The 26,628-nt window shown below is 39.0% G+C and overlaps 1 protein-coding gene across 1 annotated transcript in view; it reads left to right on the forward strand.

Annotated features, from left to right (window-relative positions):
- The window catches only part of CNST (consortin, connexin sorting protein), a 64,524-nt gene that overhangs the window by 11,038 nt on the left and 26,858 nt on the right, over window positions 1-26,628 (forward strand). Inside the window, exons 2-6 of the mRNA XM_086631600.1 lie at window positions 5,691-6,122; window positions 17,364-17,569; window positions 22,061-22,091; window positions 25,048-25,134; window positions 25,620-25,734. Of these exons, the coding sequence (XP_086487726.1) occupies window positions 5,741-6,122; window positions 17,364-17,569; window positions 22,061-22,091; window positions 25,048-25,134; window positions 25,620-25,734 (821 nt within the window). The 5' untranslated portion in view covers window positions 5,691-5,740. The remainder of the gene's footprint in view (window positions 1-5,690; window positions 6,123-17,363; window positions 17,570-22,060; window positions 22,092-25,047; window positions 25,135-25,619; window positions 25,735-26,628) is intronic.

Genomic DNA, 26,628 nt, shown 5'->3' on the forward strand with positions numbered 1-26,628 from the left:
AAGGGGCAGGGCAGGGGGCGCGTGTTGTCTGTGTGTGGTTTTGTTTTGTTTTGTTTTGTTTTTAATGCTCTCTTCAAATTTCATCTGTGCCAGGTCAGGAAAGATCCCAGTTCTTCCCTTCTTTACAGAATACAATCCAAACAACTGTATTTAAGGTTATGTTTCCTTAGTAAGGATAGATGGAAGAAAGCCTCTGTACACACACAAAAATGAGCAACTAAAAAAGTTGTAGAAATTATATGAGGTTATATGAAGTATGTGAAAGAGAACAACACTGAAGAGCATGGGCTCTTTAAAATTGAAATTGACTGAAAATAGAAGGGAGTGCCATGGTATTTCTGTAATGTATGTATAATTTGTCCTAAAGCAAACAAATATACAACTAATTTTTTCAATACAGACTTTGTGTTTTAGCCACTTGGCAAGTATCTTCCATCTTATTTTTCGTTTGTGCTATAATCACCATGGTTATATATGCCAATTGCATGAATCTGTGTGGCAAATGGAACTGAAACACTTGAGTTCATTGGCACCTTTTAACAGAAATCTGCACAGTTCTACTCGGTGTTAGCTTTTTTTTTTTTTCAATTTTGGGCAACCAGTGAAGGGAGGAAAGATGTGCCTAGGAAGAAACAAATATTTTCTCGTAGTATGTTGTTTGTGTGTACAATTCATTTCAGTGGCAAAACAGTAAATACAGTAATTGCATATGTATGGTCTGTTAAATATAGTTCAAATCACTAGTGATTTTAATTCCATTTTTATATATAAACAAAGGTTTCTACTTGTGTTTTTAGACAGAGCTAAAATTCATTCTCACAGGATATCGCTTTACTTCGGTACCTGCGCGGTGCCTTGGTACAGTCAAAAGGAATAGCAGATAGCAACATCGAAAACCGGGAAGGAAAAAAAGTTTAATCTGGGGAAAAAAAAAAAAATATTTTTAACAAGGCCAAGACTATTCTAAACTCTTTGAACTAGCTCTTTCTGGATTTTCACTCTCTCAGGAGTCATGAGGGTTATATGACGGAAGAGGGCTATATTTATTTGGAGAAATATTGAGTTTCAAACAAAAAAGCAAGAAATGTTCATCTATGCTAGCTGCAGAAGCTCTCCAGCCTCTCAGCTAGAGAGTGGCTATCACTTTAGCCACATGTTAAAAGGAAATGACTTAATATTTTCTATCAAAATGTTACCTTCCTCTATAGAAAATGTCACTTGTCAAAAGCATCTTTTCCTCATTTTGCGCAATGTAATAGGAAACACCTTGTTCAAATACATTCACATTTTTGTTTCCCTGTGATAGCTGTTGAAAGGATAAACTGTTGTCTACTGATAGAAGCAAGAGAGTGGTGGTAGGACATCCTGATTTTTAGTTATTGTTGTTAAAACTGACTCCTCGTTGGCTTTGGGCAATTTACTTCAGTGTCTGTTGTTTGAGATATCATTTAATCTATGAGCTAGAGAGGGCAGCAGTAGTTATTATTTCATGTGCTAGAAAGAGTAAGAAGTGAACCTTTCGAGTTTAACATGGTGTTTGGAATTATTTTTTACGTTATTTATAACAGTTATTATCAATAAATCAACATAACTACAGTGTCAGTGTCTGTAAATAATATCTTCTAGTTCTGATTCTTGCTGGTCTGATTAAGTTCTGTCTTCCTTACAACCTTTCATTTTATATTTAACACTCTCTGAGAGAAAAGAGCTTGATTAAGGAGCATCCTTCTAATGAAGAAACGCATTCTCCAGATATGTGTCTCCTCTAGAGTTCTCTTCTTTGTCTTTCTGGTGCTCAAGGAAAGCCAATTTTCTTATTTGGTTACCAAAGGAAGATATGACTTGCGTCTCTAATGTAAAATTCGTCATTCTTCTAGAACAGAATATTTCAGTTGGAAGGGACCTAAAATGATCATGTAGTCCAACTGCTGGAGCAATTCAGGGCTGACCAAGTTAAAGCATGTTGTTAAGGACATTGTCCAAATGCCTCTTAAACATTGACAGAGTTGGGGCATGGACTACCTCTCTAGGAAGCCTGTTGCAGTGTTTGACTACCTTCTCGGTAAAAAAAATGCTTCCTAATGTCCCGTCTCAACTTTCCCTGTTGCAACTTACACGATAGGCAGTATTTTTTTAGGCTGGTGTGGCTGGAAATGGTTAACAAGTTCTTCAGGTTAGAAGCAGAAGTGGAGTTGTCCTAGTTAGTGCTGACTCTTTCTTTTGTTTTCCAGCTGGTGGTGGCTTGTCAATCTCTGCATGCTTCTCTGGAACTCCTAGAATGTTCTTCTTGACAGTACTGACATGCAGTCCTTGATATACCACATGGCATATGCCCTTCCGATTCCTAATCATTACAGAGCACATGCAAAGTTATCTAAGGGTATGTGTAGCTGCCGAGGTCTTGCCACTCAGGAATGCCTGAGTGGAGGAGAAGTAAACTTTTGCTAAGAAGGGCTAGACTACTAAAGGTGACATTGATATGCTTCCTGGCAGCTGTTAGCTCAGCAAAATTTATGTTGTTTTAAGAATAAAGTCTTTAGAAGTATTCTCTTCAGGAATGCTAACAAAAAATATTTTGGCACAGGTGTAGAGGGCAGCCACAGAGGGCCAGAATAACTGAAAGTGGTGAAGAAAAGAGTAGTGGACAATTAGGACTTAATTCTGTAAAGTTGCTACTGGCACCCTAACAGCATAAATGGTCAGCAGCAGTTGCAGCAACTGGTATGCATATGAGCACAGGATAGTTTCTGTGCTGCTCTTTTCACCTCTGCAGTCTTGCATCCTTCCTTTTCATTCCCTCCTAATCCCACAAATGGAAAAAGATATCGAAGAAGGTTTTAGAATTTCTTTAGATGGACTCTGCATACACATTTGACTTCAGAACATAGTGTCTGAGTGAGTCATTGGTAAGAGGAACATATGATTTACACCTGTTTTCCCCACTCCGACCTAGCAAATTTGATTTTTAATATGAACATTTTAATAAAGAATATTTTGAACAAAAAGCAGATACAGGAAGAATTTTCTGTTCATTATGTGGCCTGTGCCTAATTAACGATGCCACCATTCACAGTCATGGAATCATAGGATGGTTAATGCTGGAAAGAACCTCTGGATGTTGTCTAGTCTAATGCCCCACCCTGCTCAAAGCAAGGTCAGCTAGAGTGTGTTGCTGAGGACCATGATCATTTGGGTTTTGAGTATCTCCAAAGATGGCACCTCCACAACCTGTCTGGGGCAACTCTGTTCCTGTGTTCAGTCTGGGCAACCTGTTCCAGTGTTCAATCACCCTTACAAGTAAAGCTTCTTTTTATGTTTAAACACAGTTTCTTGTATTCAGTTTGTGTCCATAGCCTCTTATCCTTTCACTGGATACCTCTGACAAGAGCCTGAGTCCATTATCTTTATTTTCTCATATCACTTTTATGTATGTTAATTTGACCCCTCTTGAGCCTTCTGAAGGGTGAACAGTCAGTCACAGCTCTCTCAGCCTTAAGTCCTCAGTCATCTTTGTGGCTCTGTGCTGGACTTGGTCCAATAAGTCCATATCTTTTTTTGAACTGGAGAAGCCAGAATTGGATCCTGCACTCCAGGTGTATCTCACTAGTGCTGAGTAGAGAGGAAGGATCACCTCCCTTGACCAGCTCTTCCTAATGCAGCCCAAGATACCACAAGGGTGCATTGCTGGCTCACAGTCAGTCCTTGTCTACCAGGACCCCCAGTCCATTTTTTCAGGGCTGCTTTCCAGCTGGGTGGTCCCTGGTGTGTGTCAGTGCGTGGGGTCATTCCTTCCCAGGTGCAGAACTTTGCATTTTCTCTCGTTGAACTGCATGAAGTTCTTGTCAGCCCATTTCTGCAGCCCTTCGAGGTCCCTGCGAATGGCAGCACGACCATCTGGTGTACCATCTGCAAACCTGCTGAGGGTTATCTCTGTCCATCACCCGTATCATTAATGAAAATGTTAAACAGTACTGGCCTCACTGTCAACCCCTGGATGCACACCAGGAGTGACTGGCCTCCAGCTGTACTTTATTTGGCTGATTGCAACACTCTGGGCCCAGCTGTTCAGCCAGTTTTTGGTCCACCTCACTATTCATCTAGCCTGAACTTTGTATGCTTGTCTGTGGGTGTTATTGGAGACAGTGTCAAAAGCTTTACCAAAGTCAAGGTAAACAGCATCCGTTGTTCTCCCCTCCTCTGCTAAGCCAGTCACCTCTTTGTAGAAGCCTGTTGAGTTGGTTAAGCACTATTTACCCATCAGAAATCCATGCTGACTACTCCTGATGACCTTGTCCTTCATATATTTGAAAATGGTTTCTAGGATTACTTGTTATATCACCTTCCAGGGACTGAGGTGAGGGTGAGCAGCCTGTAGCTTGCTGAATCCTCTTGTCCTTCTCTAAGGTAGGAGTGACTTTTTCTTTTTTCCAGTCCTTTTAGCAACTAAAAAGGATGTGGAGGAATAATTTTGGGAAAATCTTTTTAGTAATCTTTAACAGAAATATGTTTCTGTGTATGAAAGAAAACCTACTTATTCTCTAAGGCATTTTTTCAATTTTTCTGCAATTTGGATCCTTCTAGCAAATAAAATGAAACATTTTCTTGCATATTTAGTGTCTATTTCAGATATTTCAGTTATATATACCAGGAAATAAGACTGAAGGAAGTTTGGTGAAGACAGGTTTCCTAAAATGCCTTTTCATTCAAAGGAAAGGATAGGAAGCTGCTATAGGAGGCTTGTCTAAGCTCTTCTATAATACAGCAGTGCTTGCTGATTATTGGCTTTGCTGTTTGAAATATGTGAGCTAAATCTAATGAGATGTACATAATGGGGCTGTATTTCATCTATATACTTGCTAAATTAAACCAGCAATATGGCCATGCTTCTAAAAACTAGAGGTAGGAACTGATACAATAACAGTCCTGTAAAAGTACCATGTAACTGCTGCGAAGAGTTACCTTTTTTTACTTGTAAATATGCATGTAATTGCAATATGGATCAAAGTTGCATGTTCACAAAAAGGAAAAATTGACCCCTGCTGAGAGTAGGTGGAGGATTAGTTTTTTTTATTAACAAACCATCTGCTTCTGTGTATACTGAAGTCATTTAATGTTTTCTTGAAAATAAAGTCTCAATCTGAGTCAATAAACAGGTTTTACTTGCATCTAATTCTTTTAACAGAGTTAATTTATCTGCATATTTGATGTGATACCATCACTGGCAGAATTAAAAGTTGTTCTGCTTTTATTCCTCCCTGGTTTATTTTTATGTCAGGCAAACTATGATCTTATGTGACAAGAATGCTTTTGTTTTAGCCATGGATATAAAGGGGGCTGGTTTCTGTTTGTCTTTTTGCTTTTCTTGTTACCTCAGCTGTAACACTGGGAGCACTGCTGTAAAAATCAGCTAGGCTGTTGGTCAGGTAACTGGAACTGATTATAACTGAATAAAAATACAAGTTTATAGGTAGTTTTTTGAATGTAGATATGCTTTGCTTTAAGACTTACAGTGGGGCAATGGATTACTGTTTGAAATAACTTCCCCATACTTTAAAGCTGTGTCACCTGACTAATGTAACTCATTATTGGCTGGCATTAGGTATGAGGTTATTTATCCATTATAATTTACATTATATTATGTACATTATATATTATATACATTAAATGCTTCTTCTGGTTTTATATTTTAGGTCTAAACATATTTGGAGGGAGGCTAAGTGGTTCCACAAGTAGTGCTCTAATGGATGACAGAGAATTTCCACCAAATGATCTACAAATAGACTCAAAGGACAGTCTTCCTGCTGACTATAGGGTGGAAAGTTTGGCACCTCTTTTGGTTTCTTCAGCTGATGAAAATGAAAATCAACTTGACAACGATGGGAATGAGGTTCTGAGCAGCATTGCTATGGGACGACAAGCTAAAGGTGAGCAGGACAGCATCAATAATAATGAGAATATGGACAGTGGAGACTGCACTCCAAGCTGTAAGGAAGATGAAACTGAGAGGAGATCTGTAAATGTCCGTATGGACCCCCAGCTGGAGGAAAAGCCTATTACAGAAAAACAGCCAGGTGGAAAAAGAAGTCCAAGAAGCAAAAGAAGCTCCAGTAAAAAATCTAAAGGTACTTTATAAAAAAATATTTTTATTCTATTTACTGAAAATAATAACACTGTAGTTCTAATCTGTGAACTAATAAGAAAGATGTATTTTAGTTGTCATACTAATTATTTTAAAAATTTCACTAAAGTGATTTTTTGTTGTTGTTGTTTTGGTTTTTTTTTTCCAAACTGTTAATAGTCCTGAATCGGATTCAGTTCTAGATGTTTTCACCTTCTCTATTTCAATGTTGGCTATGTAGCAAATGGAACATATCAAGGAAGCACAAGTAGAGGGAGGTGCAGAGTTTGGCCTGACTTTCAAAGCAGAATTGCCAGAAATTCAGGCAATATGATTTTGTTCATTTGAACGTTGTGCTCGAGTGCAAGATTTTGGTATCTTGATCCAGTGTCAAGATTTGAAATCTTGGTATGAGTACCAAATAGACTGATCTTGGTCTGCTGTTGTCAGGATTTACCTACTTTTTCAAAGCTTAATAGATAGTCCTAGGATATGCATTTTGGGTAATGAGCTGTTCAACAAATATGTTTCTACCAATTTTTGATGTTACTTCTCCTTTAGATCTTTTGGATATGAATTGGGTAAGGAAAATGTAAATTTTTATTACATGTTCTTATTTGAGATGCTTCTTCCCTTTTTGAATGAGTAGGATTTGTCTGCATCAACACAATGTGTTATTGTATTAGGTTTTTCCCATAAACTCAAGTTTATATGTCATAGTGATGCAAATGAGTGAGCTAAAAGCCAGGCATCGCCCGGCGGGAGCCAGGATCTCCTGTGTCCCGGTTCCGGCAGTGCCTACGTGACTGCTGACGCAGGGGGGCGGACCCGGAACAGACGCGGGAGATTTAAACTGCCCTGAGGAGCGCTGCGACCCGGAGCGCTGCGACCAGGAGCGGGCAAACAGGGGCGTGGCGCGGCAGTTTGCGCAGGCAGGGCGAGCAGAGAGAGCAAGCAGGCAGAGCGTCGAGCGCGGTCGGAAGTCCCTGACTATCATGGTGGTCACTAGGCATAAAGCGAAGGCTGCCTCCAGCCCGGTGCCAGCCAGGACCGATGCAGCCTCCCAGACGGACCCCCGCTGGGTGCACGCTGCCACCCAGGTAAGCTGCAGGTCTTGTTCCCCAAGTGTATTGGCTCAGGTTGCCACCGGGGAGCTCACTTGTGGGAGCTGTGCCAGGGTGGAGGAACTCCTCCGCCTGGTGACAGAGCTCAGAGAGGAGGTAAGCAGGTTGAGGGCCATCAGGGAGTGCGAGAGGGAGATTGACCAATGGACCAGTACTTTGTGCTCCCGCCCGCAGACCCAACAGGCTACCACAGCTTCTCAGACTGAGGAGCCCCCAACCTCTCCCCTGGCCGGGAAGAGGAATCCAGGTGGGAATGAGCAATGGCAGCAGGTCCCTGCCCGGCGCAGCAAGCCTGCCCCCTCTGCTCCTGCGACTACCTTCCAGGTTCCATTACACAACAGATTTGAAGCTCTGCAAGTGGAACCAACACCCAGGGAGGATGATGATACACACACGCTAGTATCCTTCCCTAGGACCACACGTATCATCAAGACAGCCTCAGTTAAGAAGGAAAGGCGGGTGATTGTTTTAGGAGACTCCCTTTTGAGGGGTGTGGAGGGCCAGATTTGTAGACCTGACCCTTTACACAGGGAGGTCTGCTCCCTTCCTGGGGCAACAATTAGGGATGTAATAAAAAAACTCCCATCTATAGTCAGGCCCACTGATTACTACCCTCTTCTTCTTTTCCAAGTTGGTATGGATGACATTAGGAAAAGAAACATCCGGACTATTAAGAAAGATCTCAGGGTTTTGGGAAGAATGTTGAAGGGATCAGGGGCCCAAGTAATATTCTCTTCTATCATACCGACTCTAGGACATGACACAGGATGGAAAACAAAGATCGAGGATTTAAATAATTGGCTACAAAAGTGGTGTGAGGAAAACAACCTAGGCTTCTTTAACCACGGGCTGACCTTAATGCCAGATCTTCTATCTAGGGACGGGGCGGGTTTGTCTCCACGGGGGAAAAGGCTGCTCGCTACAGAACTAGCTGGGATCATCAACAGGGCTTTAAACTAGATGTGAAGGGGGTGGGGGGTATTGTCAGACTTAGAGGATTAACAGCCGAGGACGGCCCTCCATTGTCTGATGAAAGGAGTGTAGGCAGGTGCCTTCGGCCTGCTGCCTCAGTGATACTAGGGGGTGATATGTGTAGTCAAGAGCAACACACAAGTTGCCTAGAGGTTAAAGAGAATCCCAAAAATAACAGCTCAGGTAATAAAACTTCCCCCCCTAGGGGTGCTGTGGGGTCGAAAGCCCAACTTACGTGCTTCTATACGAACGCACGCAGTATGGGCAATAAACAAGAGGAACTGGAAGCTCTTGCTATCCGGGGAAAATACGACATAGTTGCCATCACTGAAACATGGTGGGATGACTCGTATAACTGGAGTGCTACCATGGATGGCTACAAGCTCTTCAGGAGGGATAGGAGAGGTAGAAGGGGTGGTGGGGTTGCCCTGTATGTAAGGGAAGATCTAAACTGTTTAGAGTTAAATGTTGGGGATGACCTAGTAGAATGTCTGTGGGTGAAAATCAAAGAGGGGCCTATGAAGGCGGATATTGTACTGGGTATCTGCTACAGGCCACCCTATCAGGACAGTGAGACTGATGAGCTATTCTTTAAACAACTGGGGGAAGTCTCGCGCTCACTGGCCCTTGTCCTTATGGGTGACTTTAACCTGCCTGATGTCTGTTGGAAGTATAACATGGCAGTCAGGAAACAGTCTAGGCGGTTCCTGCAGAGTGTGGAGGACAACTTCCTCTCACAACTGGTTAGTGAACCGACTAGAGAAGGAGCTCCCCTAGACCTGCTGTTTGTGAACAGAGAAGGTCTTGTGGGAGATGTGAAGGTTGGAGGACGCCTGGGGCGTAGTGACCACGAGATAATAGAATTCTCAATTCTAGGGGAAGTTAGGAGGGGGAACACTAAAACGGCCAAGCTGGACTTTGGGAGAGCTGACTTTGGGCTGTTTAGAAGTCTGGTTAACAAAGTCCAATGGGAGACAGCTCTCAAGGGTAAGGGGGCGCAGGAGGGATGGTTACTATTCAAAAAGGAAATTCTGGAGGCACAGGAGCGAGCTGTCCCTGTGTGCCGGAAGTCGAGCCGCCGGGGTAGAAAACCAGCTTGGATAACAAAGGAGATTTGGGAACATCTCAAAAGAAAAAAGGATGTCTACAAGTCTTGGAAGAATGGGCAGGCATCCAGGAATCAATACAGGGAGGAAGTTAGGGCATGTAGGGAGATAATCAGGGGGGCAAAAGCCCAATTGGAACTTAGACTAGCCTGCTCCGTAAGGGACAACAAAAAGTCTTTCTATAAATATATTAATAACAAAAGGAGGGCTAAAGATCACCTCCAGCCCCTACTGGACTCAGGGGGTACGTTAGTCACTAGGGATGAAGACAAGGCTGAGGTCCTTAATGCCTTCTTTGCCTCAGTCTTTAATAATAAGGTCAGCAGTTCCCAGGTGAGCTGGCCTTCGGTGTCTGAGTGCAGGGAGGGAGAGCAGATCGAAGCTCCTGTGATCCAAGAGGAACGGGTCAAGGATCTGCTCCTTCGGCTGGATGCCCACAAGTCTATGGGGCCTGATGGTATCCACCCGAGAGTCCTGAGAGAGCTGGCGGATGTCATTGCCAAACCCCTGTCTATTATCTTTGGGCAGTCTTGGCTCACTGGGGAAGTTCCGCTGGACTGGAGGCTGGCGGATGTTACCCCCATTTACAAAAAAGGGCGGAAGGAGGATCCGGGGAACTACAGGCCTGTCAGTCTGACCTCGGTGACGGGCAAAGTCATGGAACAGGTTATCTTGAGTGCTATTAATGAGCACATACAGGTTAACCGGGTGATCAGGCCCAGTCAACATAGGTTTATGAAAGGCAGGTCTTGCCAATCGAACCTGATCACCTTCTATGACAGGGTGACCCGCCTGGTTGACGAGGGAAGGGCTGTGGATGTAGTTTTCCTGGACCTCAGTAAAGCCTTTGATACAGTTTCTCATAGTGTTCTGGTGGAGAAACTGGTAACTGCTGGCCTGGATAGGTACACCCTCCTTTGGGTTAAAAACTGGCTGGATGGCCGGGCCCAAAGAGTGGTGGTAAATGGGGCTAAATCCGGCTGGAGGCCGGTCACCAGTGGGGTTCCCCAGGGCTCAGTGCTGGGTCCAGTTCTGTTTAACATCTTTATCAATGACCTGGATGAGGGGATCGAATGTACCCTCAGTAAATTTGCGGACGACACCAAGCTGGGAGGCTGTGTCGATCTGTTCGAGGGTAGGGAGGCCCTTCAGAGGGATTTGAACAGACTGGATCACTGGGCTGAGGCCAATGGCATGAGCTTTAATAAGGCCAAGTGCAGAGTCCTTCACTTGGGGTATAAAAACCCCAAGCATCGCTATAGGCTCGGGGAAGAGTGGCTGGAGAGCTGCCTGGCGGAGAAGGACCTGGGGGTGTTGGTTGACTACCGGCTTGATATGAGCCAGCAGTGTGCCCAGGTGGCCAAAAAGGCCAATGGGATACTGGCGTGTATCAAGAATAGTGTGACCAGCAGGAGCAGGGAAGTGATCCTGCCCCTGTACTCGGCACTGGTGAGGCCGCACCTGGAATATTGTGTCCAGTTTTGGGCCCCTCGCTTTAAGAGAGATATTGAGCTCCTGGAGCGAGTCCAAAGAAGGGCAACTAAACTGGTCAAGGGGCTGGAAAATAAAACTTATGAGGAGCGGCTGAGGGAGTTGGGGCTGTTTAGCCTGGAGAAGAGGAGGCTGAGGGGAGACCTGATTACGGCCTATAAATACTTGAGAAAAGATGGTGGGGAGTTGGGGGAAGGGCTCTTTACATTAGTGATGGGTGATAGAACAAGAGGAAATGGGCATAAGCTTAGTCAGGGGAGATTCAGGTTGGATGTTAGGAAGTATTTCTTCTCTGAAAGGGTTGTCAGCCACTGGAATAGGCTGCCCAGGGAGGTGGTTGAGTCCCCATCCCTGGATGTGTTTAAGAATAGGGTGGATGAGCTACTTGAGGATATGGTTTAATGGGGATTAGGGATGGTTGGACTCGATGATCTCTAAGGTCTTTTCCAACCTAGAAATCTATGAAATCTATGAAATCTATGAAATATATTAACTAAAATCACTGTTTCATTGTATAAGTATCTTTGAAAGTTGCTTGAAACAACTGAATCATGCCTGCTTTTTTTTTTTCCCCCGATGTATTTTTTTTTTTTCTTCTAAACACTGAGAAGATGGGGAATTTGGCTACTTAAAATAGGTAATTTTAAAATACAGTTTTCCTGCTAAATGGCAAGTCTTTATTGCCTAATCTGAAAACTGATGATGATCTTAAAGGACTACAAAATAGGTAAAGAAAGGAAAGGAAGGAAGCCTTGCGTTCCGTGTCTTGTACTTACAGGCAATATCTAGAAGAGAAAAATTATATTTTCTAGTAGAGATAAGAGGATCCTGAAATCTGTCATTACAGGGAGAATGAGTTCTTATGAAATGATGCAGAAGGTCATTAAGTGTATATTTCAACTGCAGATTTAATGTTTAAAAATAGAACAAAATACTTAATTAAAACTAGAGATTGGCAGAAGTAATTGAGAACCAGTCATCTGTACGACGGGAATAACAAAAAACAAGTTGATGAACTGTGATACAGACATGTGGACAGAAGTGTCTGAAGCACAATGAGAGGAAAAAAAGGAGAAGTTCACCCAAACACTGAAAGTTAAACTTTACCTGTATTCTCTCTCCGTTAGTTTGAATTCTTGTTGATAAATGCCATCAACTGTTGCAGAAGCACAGCAGAACGAGCTGTGCACAGTAAATGGCAATTTTAAGGCAAAAAGCAGAAAGCTAAAATATAGAAAATTTCATAGAAAAATCTAGAGACGTAGAAAACCACAACATAGAACATCTTGCCTGCAAAACTTTCTTCCCATGAACAAACTCTTACTACTTTATTAAGCAAGAACCTTGACTGTTACAGAAAGAAGATCAAACTATAAAATTACATTATATCTCCCATTGCCTACAGGCTAATTTACATTCAGCTTTTTAAATATTCTCACATGATCGTTCTCCTGTTTTCACACAATGCGATGCCTGTCACAATTTCTTGTTATCACGAATGTCTTTATTTTAGTAAGAATCTTCCTTTTAATTTTTAACACCAACTGTTCTAAACAATTCCTGAGTATCCCTCTATGTAAAAGAACCAAACTAGCTTTCTTGTCTTTATACCAACTTAGAGATAAAGGAGAGAATAATCAAGCAAGAATGGAAGATCCCTGAGTGGGTGACAGCAGAGCGTCACACAAGCGAGCTGGAATGACGAACTAAATACTTGCATAGCATGTATTATGATGATTTTTCTTTTTAAATTTTTAACTATTGAGAAATCATGAATGAGTTGCTTTGAGTCATAGCTAAAGAAAAGATTTATGGATCTTCTCCTCTTTCCGTCTAAGCAAACCAGTTAGGGTCGCTATTAAGTGTTGCCATTCTGGAAGAGATGATATTTGACTTAAAAAGCATGTTGTTCATCTTCCTTCTCTTGCTAGTGGCTAAAACAATAAACCTGGAGTATAGTAAACTACAATTTACTGATTTTAATTTATTCAGGACTTGCTCAGCAGAAGATTGGTGATTATTAGAGAAGCCAATCTTCCGCTCTGGACACGTGTTTTTACCTCAGAAGAAAGAGCAAGTATTTGCACTTGCAATGCATTTGAAACCCTCTAAATGTTTGCTTGTAAAGCACAAACAGTTTTAAGGATTTGATTATTTTGTTTCTGTATATTCCTGCAATGTGTTGCAGCTAGAATTAGCCTAGCTCCTACCATCAGTGGACTGAGGTGCAAGGTTAAGAAGCACTGTGTCTGGTTGAAGATTCACCTAGTTCGATATCCTGTCCCTGACAGTGGCCAGTAGTGGATAGGTAGGTACGAGTGTAAGGACAAGGCAAAGAGGTAGCGATTTGTTGATCTGTTCTCTTTGCCATCAGCAATTGCTCATTCAGGACTTCCCCAGGTGGGAACTGGTAGACTGTAATAGCTTACAGTGAATTTGTCACCTGACTTGCAGCTGTTTTTTGAGTCTGTTTTGGTGTTCTGGAGTAAGGAGTTCCAAGATTTCACCTATGTGTTGTTTGAAGAAGCACCTCCTTTTAGCTGTCTTGGTGCTGCAGCAGATGTATTAGAGTGACTTGACAAGTCCATAGCTTCCAGATCCCAGATTTCTCTCACATTCTTTCTGTATGCTAATAATAGTTTTGGATAGACTATGATTACATCTTTTTAAGGAAGACACTGGTGTTCAAAAAAGTGAGGTAAGTTTAAATTAACAAATTTAAACTTTGGTGATTATTCATACTTGGTTTCCTTGTAATGAATCGTACTAACTTTAGTGCAGTAGAGAGAGTGATTCATGAAATGTCATCTGCTTCAATGTGTTTTTGTAAATGTGGACTTAAATTATCCCTGTTCTCTGAATATAATTTTGTCTTTCGGAAAAAGATCAGCCCTGGCATAACTAGACTTAATATTGTAAAATCACATTGTGTAATTCCTTAACGTAGTGTAGCATGGTAACTTGCACTTAATCATTTTTCCCCAAGTTAAATTCTGCAACGTATACTTTACTGTAAATTATTCAGCTTATTTCTTGAAGCAGCTTGAAGGTTGGGGAAGAAAGTGGAGTGGTTGGGATGGATTTGCTGTTGCAGCAAATGAAATATATCAATATAAACTGGTTGAATTATATGAAAAGTCAAGCAATGTTATTTTATTTAGGGTTCTGTGCCACACTAAACAAGATTTTGAGCTTGCTTAGTTAGAGTTATATCTTTACAGCCAACACTCCTGTCTTTTAAATCTCTTCTCTTGAAAATGAATTTTTTTTTTTAAATACTTGCTGGTCTTTTTTTTTTTTTTTTTAATCTTGAATGAATCAGTCTGAACCAGCTTTCTGCTATTGAATACCAAAGGATGTTTAAAAAAAGAGATTACCATATGTTTTCTGTACTGGAAACTTCTGTTACTGCAGACTTAAGCTAATGCTACTGAATGTGAAAATCAAAATTCAATTAAAAACAGAGGACAATATCTATAATTTTATTTTGATATCTTTATTTGATAGCAAATGTCTCATACTTGCACCTCTGACTCATTTTCAGACAGGTGGCAAGAGCATCTTAATTTCATATACTTGCAGTACTGATAAAACAAAAAACGATGATATTGAAAATGTGTTTGTTGTTTTTAGTCACAGGGTCTGGCAAAATTGAAACTTTTTGCAGACATTGTGTTGCTTCTGTGAACTCTTAGGGAAATTTTGTGGAAGCTTGCTTCTCTCCATGTCTTAGGAAACATTGGCACACTCAACTGGGCTTAGAAGATGTCAGTTGAAACCCCTGTGAGTGAGAGCAGAAACTTGAACGCAGCTCTCTGCCATGTTCTTAGTGAGTGCTCTGGCTACTGGAGAGTTGATATTTTCTGTGTCTTTTCACGTTTATTTTCATAAAGGCTTTGGTTCCATTCTAGTTTGGAACAAGATGATTTTTAAATATTCACTTTGCAAAGTGAAAAAACTTCATCCTTGCTTCTTAAAATATCAGAAATATTTGTAAGATACCAGTCTTTAGTAAAAAAAAAAAAAAAATCTGCTTTGGACAGTAAGATTGATTGATTCCAGAAAAAAGCAGTGCTGTGGGCCCTTTTCAAGAACACGGAGAAAAAATAAATAAATAGGGATTTTATTTCATCAGAAAGGTGTTATGGGCCAGCATTACTAAGTGTTGCTGCCTCAAGAAAAGTTCTTGATTGTAGAGCTACTAAGGCACAAATGCTGTCTTGTGCTTAAAATAGAAGAAGGTGGAGTTAACCTGAATGGCTGTGAGGCGTTGCTTCAGAATCAGGGGAGTAATTTGAGGGCAGAATTTGATTCCGAGTGGGTGACAGCTCAACTATATGTAGGAATAATATGCAATTAATAAACTGTGTTAGCAACAGTACCACAATATCATTAAAATGAAGGTTTTTCATGATAGTTGCTATTGAGCATGTTTCAGTCAACGTTCACGTTTTGATATGACAGATGATTATGAATTACTTAATAAAGTGCAGTTTGAAGTGACTTTTTTTTTTTCCTGAGAGAAAGGTTTGCCAGAACATGAGGACCCTCTTCTGATTTCATGATCTTGTGCTGAACAGAAAGCTGTATTTTTAAAGACAGCCTTAATTCCAGTTCCATCTCTAAAAGTACTTCCTGGTTTGAATCTTATATCCAATTATGTCTCTTGTTGCTCTTGGCCCACAGCAAGCCCAAATAAATACTGGGAAAGCAGAGACACGCATTAATATCAAAAAAAGCAATGTTGTTATACCCATATTTTGTCTGGCAATAAGCCCTGTGAAAATTGCCACACACAGAGATTATTATTACTCCTGACCTGGGTAGTTTACTTAATAAAGAGTTTAAAATAACCAAAAATGAACAGTGGAGCCTTCAGTGGACGAGCTAATGCCTTTCTTAAGCCCTAAATCTTAAACCTGAGTCATTGCTATAAGGTTTCATTTGCGATGAGCACAAGGGGGTCTGAAATATGCTGAGAGCCTAAACTGTAGAAACAGAGTCGAAGCGTGATGGTTACTTGAAACAGAGCCCTCACCTGTCCTGCTTTTAAATGATAACGTGATTTTCAGAAAATGAGTGTAGTTGGGGAAGAATAACATGCTCATCATAACTTGAGCTTATAAAAGTTTATTGTGCACATTTCAGTGGCCAAATTCTCTAAATTGTTTTAAAACAATTATGGGATTATTGATTTTTTTTTTTTAAAGTTCAGTTCTATGTAAATTTATCAACTTCAATGTCATTTTATGAAAAAAAAAAAAGTTCATGAATTGGTGGAATAAACTGTAGTTCTCTGGTTACTCCTAAGACTGTGTGTTATAGGAAGCCATCGTTTATTGCTTTTATTCTCTGATCTTTGTGACAAACTGGTCCAGTCTGTATATGGGTAGCTGATTTTTCCCACTGCTACTGCCTGCTCTACACTTCTTCCCTAATCTCATTTAACATTTCCTGATAACTATCGTATTCATGATCAGCAATATTCTCCAAAAATTGCCTTTCGAACAATAAAATGTGGGGTTTGCACCCAGAAGGTTTTTCCTGTAATATTTTTGTACTGTTATGCTTTACATTATCCTTCACTTATGTTGCCAGTCCTCCACCTACATGTCTGACTTTTTTTTCACTTCTGTAAAATTGGAGACAGGCAACAGTAGACTGCTAGGGAATGTACCATGGAGAATGTAGCAAGAAGTCCTGGAGGCTAAATTCAGTTTACACATCCTCGTGTCGTTGTTACCAACTTAGATCACCACTACTTGCTCATTCCCTGGACTCTCAAATAAACTATTCAGCTATCTAGGGAGGTCATCCTTTCACTCAGGAGGACTGTCCACCTGGGCATCTGTCCCCAATGATAGAATTCCCCACTGTCATCGTCTGCATCTTTCTATCCTTTAAGATCCTGTCATCACTGTGAGGAGCCACTGTGGTATCATCTGAAGAACAGCTCAAATTGTTGGTCTTTCCTTCCTTCCTAGGACTTCTCCGTGTACAAGCTCCTTGGCAGGAGTGAAGAGACCAACTGAGAACCTCTTTCATACTCTCCTCGCCTGCCTTCTTTTTGCCTTTTTTGAGCAAAACCATTTTGCAAACAGCCCTGCTTGCTGCCTCTGCTATGTTATGATTCAGTCTTAATGTAGGCTTTGTCCACTTGGATCCAATATTAATTTTTTTTTGTAGCTGAAACTGTAACATCAGTCACAACACTTTTTATTTTAGGTCATCCTGGTTTCTTATTTATAAAACTCTGTAGAACAGTTTAGACTAGGTGGTGGTTGTTTTTTTTTTTACCCCAAGTTAAAGTCAGGTCCCAGTTAGAAGTGTACAAAAATACCTGATCTATGTTACTGTATTTTTTCAGGTTAGTGAGCTGACTCTGAGACAGGCCTGTTACAACTAATTTTGACAAGACCAGTATTTTATTTACCTGCAGGAATGTTATTTAAGATATTAGGTTTTTATTCACAGCTTTTGTATTGGAATTTCCTGAAAAAGCAACTTGACGTATTTTTTAGATCCTAACATAAGTACTTATTCTTTTTAAAGGAGTTCCTACAGTGGGAACCACAGCAGTCAAGGAGGAAAATACTCTTATTACAGATACAGATTCTGTGCATGCTGAAGGTGCTGTTGAAGCAAATGAAAACTTTCACCAAAAAGAACAAAAACAAACGTTGCAGTCTCTTTTCTCTTTGCTCCGTGAAGAGGTTGAGGAGGTGGATTCAAAAATACTGCCCCTGTGTCTCCATCAGGTACTTCCTATGATTCTGAGGTGTTGCACACGATTTTGGTTTTATCTGAGACCTTTATTAATTAGGAAGAAATGCATTATTTCAACATATGCCAATATTTATATCTAGACAGGATATTTTGTATAAGAGGTGGTCAAGGCAAATATCTAAGGTTTTCTAATATATGTTAAATTATAAATTGGCTTGAAAGTATATTCTGCAGTTAAAGGAAACTCGTAAGACCAGGTTTTCTAATTTTCCAAATGATACAATTCTAGTTTGGCAGCAAGATTTAGGAAAATCACTCTTCAACATACTTTAAATATGGTTTGTAAGATACTGGGATAGATACAAGACAAGCTGATGTCTAAATAACATTTTAAATCTGGTATTATTTTTACTATTGCAGACTTCTTTCTAGCATGAATGCTAAGATTCAAGGTTTCTTAGTGTATACTTTTTTATAGCACAGTTGCCACACCTGCCACACCAAAGGAAATACTGTGTGATTTGAAAAGCAATCTTTTTTACTAACTGGCAGGTATGTTTTTCTTCCTGGAGGTTATGATGCAAGGTGAGTATGTTGATAGGACTTGATGCAGTATTAATTTGTAGTTTAGTTGTGTCAAACTAACAGTGAACTAGAAGACTTTTTGTTTGGCTATAGTGTCTGATATAGGATATATATATATACACACTATACAGTGTCTGGTTTGACTTAGTTGCATTATCTTCACTGTGGAAAATCAAGTGGTTGTGATATTTTAAACTTCTAAACTGTGATGGCACTCCTGCATTCTTACTGTCTTTGACATAAATCAGCGATTATATTTGAGAAAGAGGTTTCTTTTTAGTGTTGCAAATTATAGATAGTTTACATTTGACTAATTTATTTCTTTTTAATCTGTGTTTAGGTGAAGATATTTCATATTGTTCCTTAATTTATTCGAAACTTAGCACTAGGGTTAACCATTTGTGCTTGTAGCTTTGCTGAATTTGGTGGCTGTTCATGAGTCAGTACAAAGGTCTGTTTTGGAAAACACTACAGTTAGGGCAAAAACTTTAAAACTGTTTACAAACATTAAGGGGTGTCATCGAACATGACAGAGGTGAAATCTGTTTGCTGCTTTTTAGACGAGAAAGCCAACCCTAAGGGTAGCAACCTTTGAAAGTCCCACAGGAACTGTGACAGAACTGAGAACAGAATCTGCATTTCCAGATTCAAACATGTAATCAAACACTATCTCTTTTTTCCTAAGAAATGTCAAGTGATTTTTAATGGAGTGTGTGAAAGAAAGCTAACAGAACTTACAGGGATCATAACACACTTTTTAATCAGGAGAAAAAATAAAGGATTTTAAAGATAACATTCATGTTTTCATGTGAAGTGAGCCTATTGAGAATTTTTTTTTCCTTTTCCAGCAAATGAACCTGTCATCTTCAATCTTTTTTTTCAGATGGCTAATACAGCCTGCCAGTAACTTTCTTTTATGCCAAGTCCAGCAAATACTCTTCTATCACATTCTCTTTTTATTCTGTATGATAAAGTTCAATGTCAAACAAAGAGCTACATCAGATATTCTGGAGTATTAACAATCCACGTTGTTAGTGGGAAGACTGTATTAAATATTTAAGGACTGTGGGATATTAGGGTGTGTTCTAAGGGTTAACTTTTAATTAATTAAAACAGGGTGTAATTTTTGTCCTGTCTTGCATGGGATTCATGTGATTTGTTTAGCACTTGATACAGAACCTAAGAAGTACTTATATATGAAACAAAGATACAGAGCTTTGGTAGCTCCAGAAATCCTTAGAAGACTACTGTGAGTAGCAGACAAAATATGCAAATAAAGAACCTTAGAAGTCACTCACCAATTCTCTTTTGGAGGTACTGGGCTCAGAGTGGTCTAGTGGTTGGTACTAAGAGTAAGAGCCAGGAATATGCAACTTGTAATCTGGAGTCCTCCAACAAGTTGCTGTCTTTTTTGAGCAATCACGTTTAGACTTTTACAAAAGTGCCTACTTGTTAAGCCCTTAATTATAAGTGCCTAAATTCATATGCCCCAAAGATTTTGAGACTGAATGTTTTTGTGCTCCCACAGAAGGCCTTGGAGTATCAACTGTGAGGTATCTCAACCTGAATGTTCGGGTCTCAGGGTTCCTGCAATTACAGGACACATCTTGCAAGCGTGGCCCTTGCCACACCATGCATGGCAAATAGGAAGACTACCAAATTTCACTGTCCCTGAAGATTGATTAGTTGGTGCTTGTAAAGATCACTGATACTGTAGAACTCTGTGGAACAAAAGGTTTATTTTTTTCATTTTATTCCATTTACGAACAAAGCTATCAGTATTCCTCAGCTTTCTAGGAAAGCCTGCCCAGTTTTCTAGCAAGCACAAATAAATTTTTTTTGTTGCAAATCTCAGATTATTTTTCAACAGGGAGGAACTAGAAGAAAAATGTTTCGGTTAGCATGTTAGCTTTTCTATACAGTGTTACACCTTTTCTTTCCAGGTATCAGCTCTATTTTTTCTATAGTACTCCCCACCACCAACTCAAAGTGAAATTCTAATTCTAATTAGAAACATGCTTGTTTTCTGACTGTCTTTGGACACTTACTTTCTCTGGGCTGGTCACATGGACTCTGGTACAATGGTGTCTTTGCCCTTTTAGTCCAAGAAATAATCTTTATGCCAGTTCTGTGAGGGGAGGGCAAGGGGGGAAAGCAAAACCAAAACAAGTCAAAGCTGAAACTGATACTTTTACTTGATTCACAGAAAAAGTGTGGGTTTTTTTTTTCGAACTGGCATCTTGACTTTTCTTCTGGAAGTTCTGCCACTCCATGCTTGTAATTTTGGCTTTGAAATAGCTGGTTGAAAGTAAAAGCATCACTGGGAAGCGGATCAGTAGTCTGCAGTTAAAATATGTAGCTTTGATATAGCAATAACTTGGGATACCGGAACATAATTTTCTCTTATGCTTGCATGCCCATGTTCTTGGTTTATACGCAGCTCCTCAGTGTATAAATCCTTGGTGAGCATATATTTACTGTTCCTTTTTGCAGTGATCTGCTAAAGATAGGTGTTATAAAATTATCCAGTCAGGGTGAAGTTGCTTTTTAAGATGTTGCAGCTAGACGCACATTTAGGCATAGAGATTTTGTGTTCAATTCCTGGTCATTGGCTGAGACGGCAGCTGTTACAGCAGCATTTAACGTCAGCTTCCACATTTCGTTAAGCTGGAAGTGCTGGAGACTGACTTAGGTGTTAAAGTATTTTATACGTAGCCTGTCGTATGTTTTATTTTCCTGGTCCTCAGTAACTGCTTTGGGATGATTTTTGTTCTCTATATTAAACCTTGTTAGCACTTTGAGCTTTAAATAGAACAGGAAAAGTTTGCTTATTTCTTGTGTTGACTCCCTGGTATTTTGTTTTGATGTATTTGTATTAGCTCAGCATCCATCTAAGAGAACAAATCTTGAAGAATTGTGATTTTTAGGAGTTTTTTTCCAGTGGTCGTTTTTGGCAGAGCCATCTTGTTAGAAATCCAGTTTTAATTATTCTGTTATAGAAATGTCGGCCTAAGGAGGAAGAGCCTCCATGTCCTAACAACTACAGTGCAAATCAAAGAACTGCCATATGGCTTAACTCCATAACTTGCTGTATTGTTGAAGAGCTTCACATACCAAGATGTTAGGCTTAATGAACTGACACATGAGGTAGAGGATCTTTAAAACTTTTTAACATGAAAGAGCAGCTTCAGGAAAGGAAGTGACAGAAGGCTGCTGCAATAGTATTGTCTGGCTTCTGCACGTGGCCTAGGAGTAATATAGAAAAAAATGAAGAACTTGAGTCCTTTTATTTTTATCTTATGAATTTCAGATACTCATATTGTAAATTTTTAAAATACACAGAATTTGAATTCTATGTATTTGAAATATTTACTGTAAATAGGATATAAACAGGACAGTCATTCATATGTCTCTGATAGGCAATATTTTTAGTGTCTTTTATCCAAAGATTATTCTTTTCTTTTCAGTCAGGAAACTTCCTTTTCTCCATTTTAGCACATTGCACTGTAATGCTCAGGAGAGCTCAACAGTGACCTTAATTTGGTCAAACATAAGGAAGCAATGATCAGTAACAGAATTCAGACTCTTCAGCTCATATCAGTAAAGACGGTACTTCTGTTCTAGGTCATTTTAAAACTTTCTAATATGATCATTTAAAAAGTTTCTGAAATAAGCCTTTGTTGTTGTAACAAGATAAAACCCAACTAACATTTGAGCAAATCCGTTTCTGTCAGAGGACTTTGTATTTCTTTATTGTTTGATATTCTTTTTAACATCTTTCCTAGAATGAGAATGCATGTATTTAGTCTGAACATTTAGTATTTAGTATTTTACCCAAACTAAATATGAACCTGCAAAACAGATGTTTAAAACTATGATAAAAAACTGTCATGAAAATTATAGAATCCTTTTTTTTTTTTTTTTTTTTGCTTTTGCAGATAGCCGAGACCTATTTTCAAGAGGAGGAATGTATCCTTTTACTTGTGGAAATTTTTATGCGATACTAAAATAATCCAGCACAATAAAACATAAAAGACAAATGCTTTACTGTTGACTCACAGGTTGTGGATCAGGGTTAGAAAGAAGCAAACAACAGTAATTTACCCATGAGTGAATATACAATATGTTAGCAAGTTCTTCTTAATCAGACAGCTGGGATATGAGTTAAGTAGTAAATCCACTTCCAAAATCTGTACTGATGCAATCATTAGTAGTTGAGTACAAGCAAGGAAGTAAGAAAATATTTTCAAACAACTTCTGTTTTTATAGGATAAGTTCTATTCTAAGTATTATCAACTGGGAATATATCCAATCTAGATAAGGTATGTATTCTCTTATATTAAATATGGCACTCTTATAGTAAGAACAAAATTATCACAATGGTTGATTAGAATATGTACTACAAACATCTAGATTAGAATAAAAGTACCAAACACACTGAGCTAAGGGAGATCAGCAACCTGCAAACAATAGCAATGTGTTCTTTGCCAAATGCTAATTAGTCAAAATCATCAAGGTAGTTTGAGAAACTGTGGTAGGAAACTATAGAATCATAGAATGGTTAGGGTTGGAAGGGACCTCAAAGATCATCTAGTTCCAACCCCCCCGCCATGGGCAGGGAAGCCCTCCACTACACCAGGTTGCCCAAAGCCTCATCCAACCTGGCCTTGAACACTTCCAGGGATGGGGCAGCCACAACTTCTCTGGGCAACCTGGTCCAGTGCCTGATGACCCTCTGAATGAAAAATTTTTTCCTTATATCTAATCTAAATCTGCCCTCTTTCAGTTTAAAGCCATTGCCCCTTGTCCTATCACTACACGCCCTTGTAAAAAGTCCCTCTCCAGATTTCCTGTAGGCCCCCTCTAAGTACTGGAAGGCTGCAATGAGATCACCCCGGAGCCTTCTCTTCTCAGGCTGAACAGTCCCAACTCTCTCAGCCTGTCTATGGGTGATTGCTTCTGAGAACAGCTAGTTCAATGGTCCAGATTATTTTGATTTGTTCCTAGATAATACAAATAAGTTTGATCAAAAAATTATAATAGTTGAACTGCTGCTAATTACTCTGATAAACCTCAGTAATTGTGGGAGACAATAATCATATTAAACCTTAAAAAGAAATTATATTTTTGGAAAAGGTGGACTGAGTTTTCCTCTGTTTGCTTTTAAAGGAAAATGATCAGACTATAAAAAGAAGAGGCAAGAGTGGTAAGCCATTAAATTATATGTTTCACAAAGGTGCGTCATAAATTACAAAATCTGTGCATACAGATTGTTTGTTATAAACAAAATATAGCAAATAGGCAATTATAATGGTTAAATAACAAAGCATAAGAAACCTGGAAAGGTATCCTTGAAACCTAGCCAAATTATATTTGCCTGTAGTACAAAACCAGAGAAATAACTCTTGCAATATTATAAAAGCAATGCATAAAATAAAACATCCATCACTGTCTTAGAAGACTGTTCTTCTGTCTTGGTCATTCGAATTCAAAAGCTTCCATCAGAAAATCCAAAATATACAGCACAAATTAAAGGCATGGAAAAATTCTGTAGTAAATTATGGCTCTGCAGGGGGACATGCAGTAAATTTAAAATGCATTCAGCAGTGTGATAGAAAGACAGTTTCTCTTTCATAGATGTTGCTTTAATTGAAGGGCACTATATTTAGAGCTGATCAAAAGAAATATTTTTAATGCAATGTACAAATGTACACCTGATGTGTGGAATTCAACACCACTGTATAATACATATTTATGAAGGATATCTCCTCTGTACTTGCAACCTGAGGTTAAGAAAGAACTTGCTTGATCATGTTGCACTGTATTAATTATCCATGACAGACATTTTAATTCATCCAGTGTAGAACTTCATATTAACAGTAATTCAGGGTTTGTTGTTGTGATCCTCTAAGGCTATCTCTGATCTGTAATCTGTTTCTAATAACAAATTTCTTGAAGGCAGGGAATATTCTTTCCATTAATATTGTTGTTTATAAGCCGTGCTATGTATATGTTGCATGAGGCTAACAAGAATAACAAGTACTGGTTGTGTTTTAGTAATCATTACTCCAGTACTTTAATTAGCATGAATAATGGAAAATATTTTTTCTATATTACTAAGAACCTCATTCACTGTACTTCTGTCCTCATTGTACTGTAGAATTAAATTTCAAATAGTTGGCAAAACATGGCTTTAAACAGAAAAACAAATAACTTGGGCTTGATGGAACTAGAATTATCCTGACTATTACAAAAAAATATGACTATCGTATACCTTTGTGAATATATTGATAACCCTAAGGCGAACAAGTTCTTCGTATAGAAGAAAAGTAAGCAGAATTTTCTGAAAGAAAACAGAAGGTGAACTCAGCTGTCCAACACTGATGTATACAATAGTTAGGGAGGGTATATTTTAGGAGTTTGAGTTGGAGAAATTTTTTCAATACTGTCTCCAGCTGGTCAGTAGAAAGGAGCCATATTCCATATTTTCAGTGAGTTATGGTTATTGACATATAATTGTATTTCTTGAGAGATATGTACTGGTGTTTGTATAATTGTTTTGCCTTTCATTTCCCAGAGATTTCGTTTTCTGATAAGGGTTAACAGCATAATAACATTCTGCTCATTTCTTTTCTAGAAGAACTTTTGTTGAACTTAAGGCATGTGAGAAGAGGTAACTGCTGAAGAGAATAGGGTTTTCATTTTTGGAACTTTTCTCAACTTCTTTTACTTCTTACATGCTGTTTTCATGCCTGCTGTTGTTTTCTTCCTTGCACAGAAATCTGGATGCTAACCATTATTCGTTTTGATTCAGTTATGTCAGATTTCAGGTACATAGTGATTGCCCTTTCAGCTATGGTGCCAAATATAAATAAATCATAACATGTCCATATATGTGTGCATTTTTCTTTAACCTTCCATTCAGATGAGAAGGCAATGAAGTTCATTCAGCTTGAACGACTGTATCACGAGCAGCTGCTTGCAAATCTTTCTTCCATACAGGAGCAGTGGGGTCAGTACAGGCCACACTAATATGGTAGAAGAAAGAGTTAGTTTAGTTTGTATTTCTAAATAATAGAGTACATACTTTTCTGGCTTAGAAATGTTACATAGCAAAAGCAGCATTTATATCAGAATTTCTTTCAGCTTGTTACAAGAAAAGTATTCCTGGTTTAGATTTCTTCTGCATGTTTCATGAAACAGGTACAAGTAGTTTGCCATTCTTTATTCTGTTAATTGACACTTTGATCGATCCACAATTGTTTGGAGCTTATTTTTTGTTTGGTTGAATTTGGTTTTGTTGGTGAATCTGATGTGATCGAAATAAAGTGTGTTCTCAAAACATACACTTCTTTACATAGTGTGAAACAAGATTGTAGAGCATACGCAGAAGAGTTGTCAGTGTTTCTCCATTAATTAGTTTCACATATATGTTTTATGTTAAGCAAATACTATTTTCATAATACTTCAGGTAAAAACTATTTTGATTTAATTTAGAAAGAAAATGGAAAACAGCAGTTCCTAGTCAAGTTACAACACTGAGGAATTCAGCTAAAGAGCTAAGTGGTGAAGAGTTGGAAAAGCTTACTAGAGTTTGCTCTTCACATCAGCAGTAAGTATAAGAATATGTTATTACTTTTCCAGTACTAATATGTTAGCACAGCTGTTGTCTACTTACCAGTATAGATGTTTTTAAAGAGTCAATCTCAAAATAAAATTTGCATCCCATTGACTTCAGTGAGTTTGGTTATCAAGTGGTGGTTCTTTTTGATACGTAACTAAAATGTTTCTGTTGCCATCAATTTTCAGTGTTTTAATGTGGTTTGAGGAGTGTGTATGGACTAGATCTGAACTGTTTTCAGCAAATCATTAGTTTGCCAGTAGAGTTTTGAGTTAATTTGTGAGTATTTTCAGTGAAAGTAAAAACCAAGTAGTGTTAATTTAGGAAGAGAGAGACTGTAGTACTGGTGATGGCAACTGTGGCTATACCTATTGTTTTAATCATTGGTTTTAAATGCAATTGCCCAGCATCTCAGACTCCAGCACTCCCATCTACCTTACAGGATTTCATTCTCAAATTGTCTACATTTTTAGGATAATTCCCAAATGTTTTAAGTCATTCTCGTGATCTTCTGTTGATGTCATATAGTTTGCATAAACATTAAGAAACAGTGATTCTGTAGTTCCCTAGTGTGGCAGTATTCTGAAAAGGTGTGAAATCTTAGTTCATACCTGCTTAACCTGATTCTGCAGCCTCCTGAATCAATATATCACAGTATCACAAACTTTTGACAGTGCCGAGGATGCTCTTCTGGGCCCTAACACATATGGAATTTTAACCATCAGGAAGGAGATCTGTTATCCCACCGAGTACGAGGCAATCAAGCCTATTGTTCCTGCCTAACGAGGGGGCAACTGCTGCTGTTTACAGTTTGTTGGACGGGATTTGAAGTGCTTCACTTTATCAAGGAGTCATGGTGGCTCTGGGAGGAGGAGAATTGTGCTT

The sequence above is a fragment of the Tauraco erythrolophus genome, chromosome 2 (genome assembly GCF_009769465.1).
Source record: "Tauraco erythrolophus isolate bTauEry1 chromosome 2, bTauEry1.pri, whole genome shotgun sequence".
NCBI lineage: Eukaryota > Metazoa > Chordata > Aves > Musophagiformes > Musophagidae > Tauraco > Tauraco erythrolophus.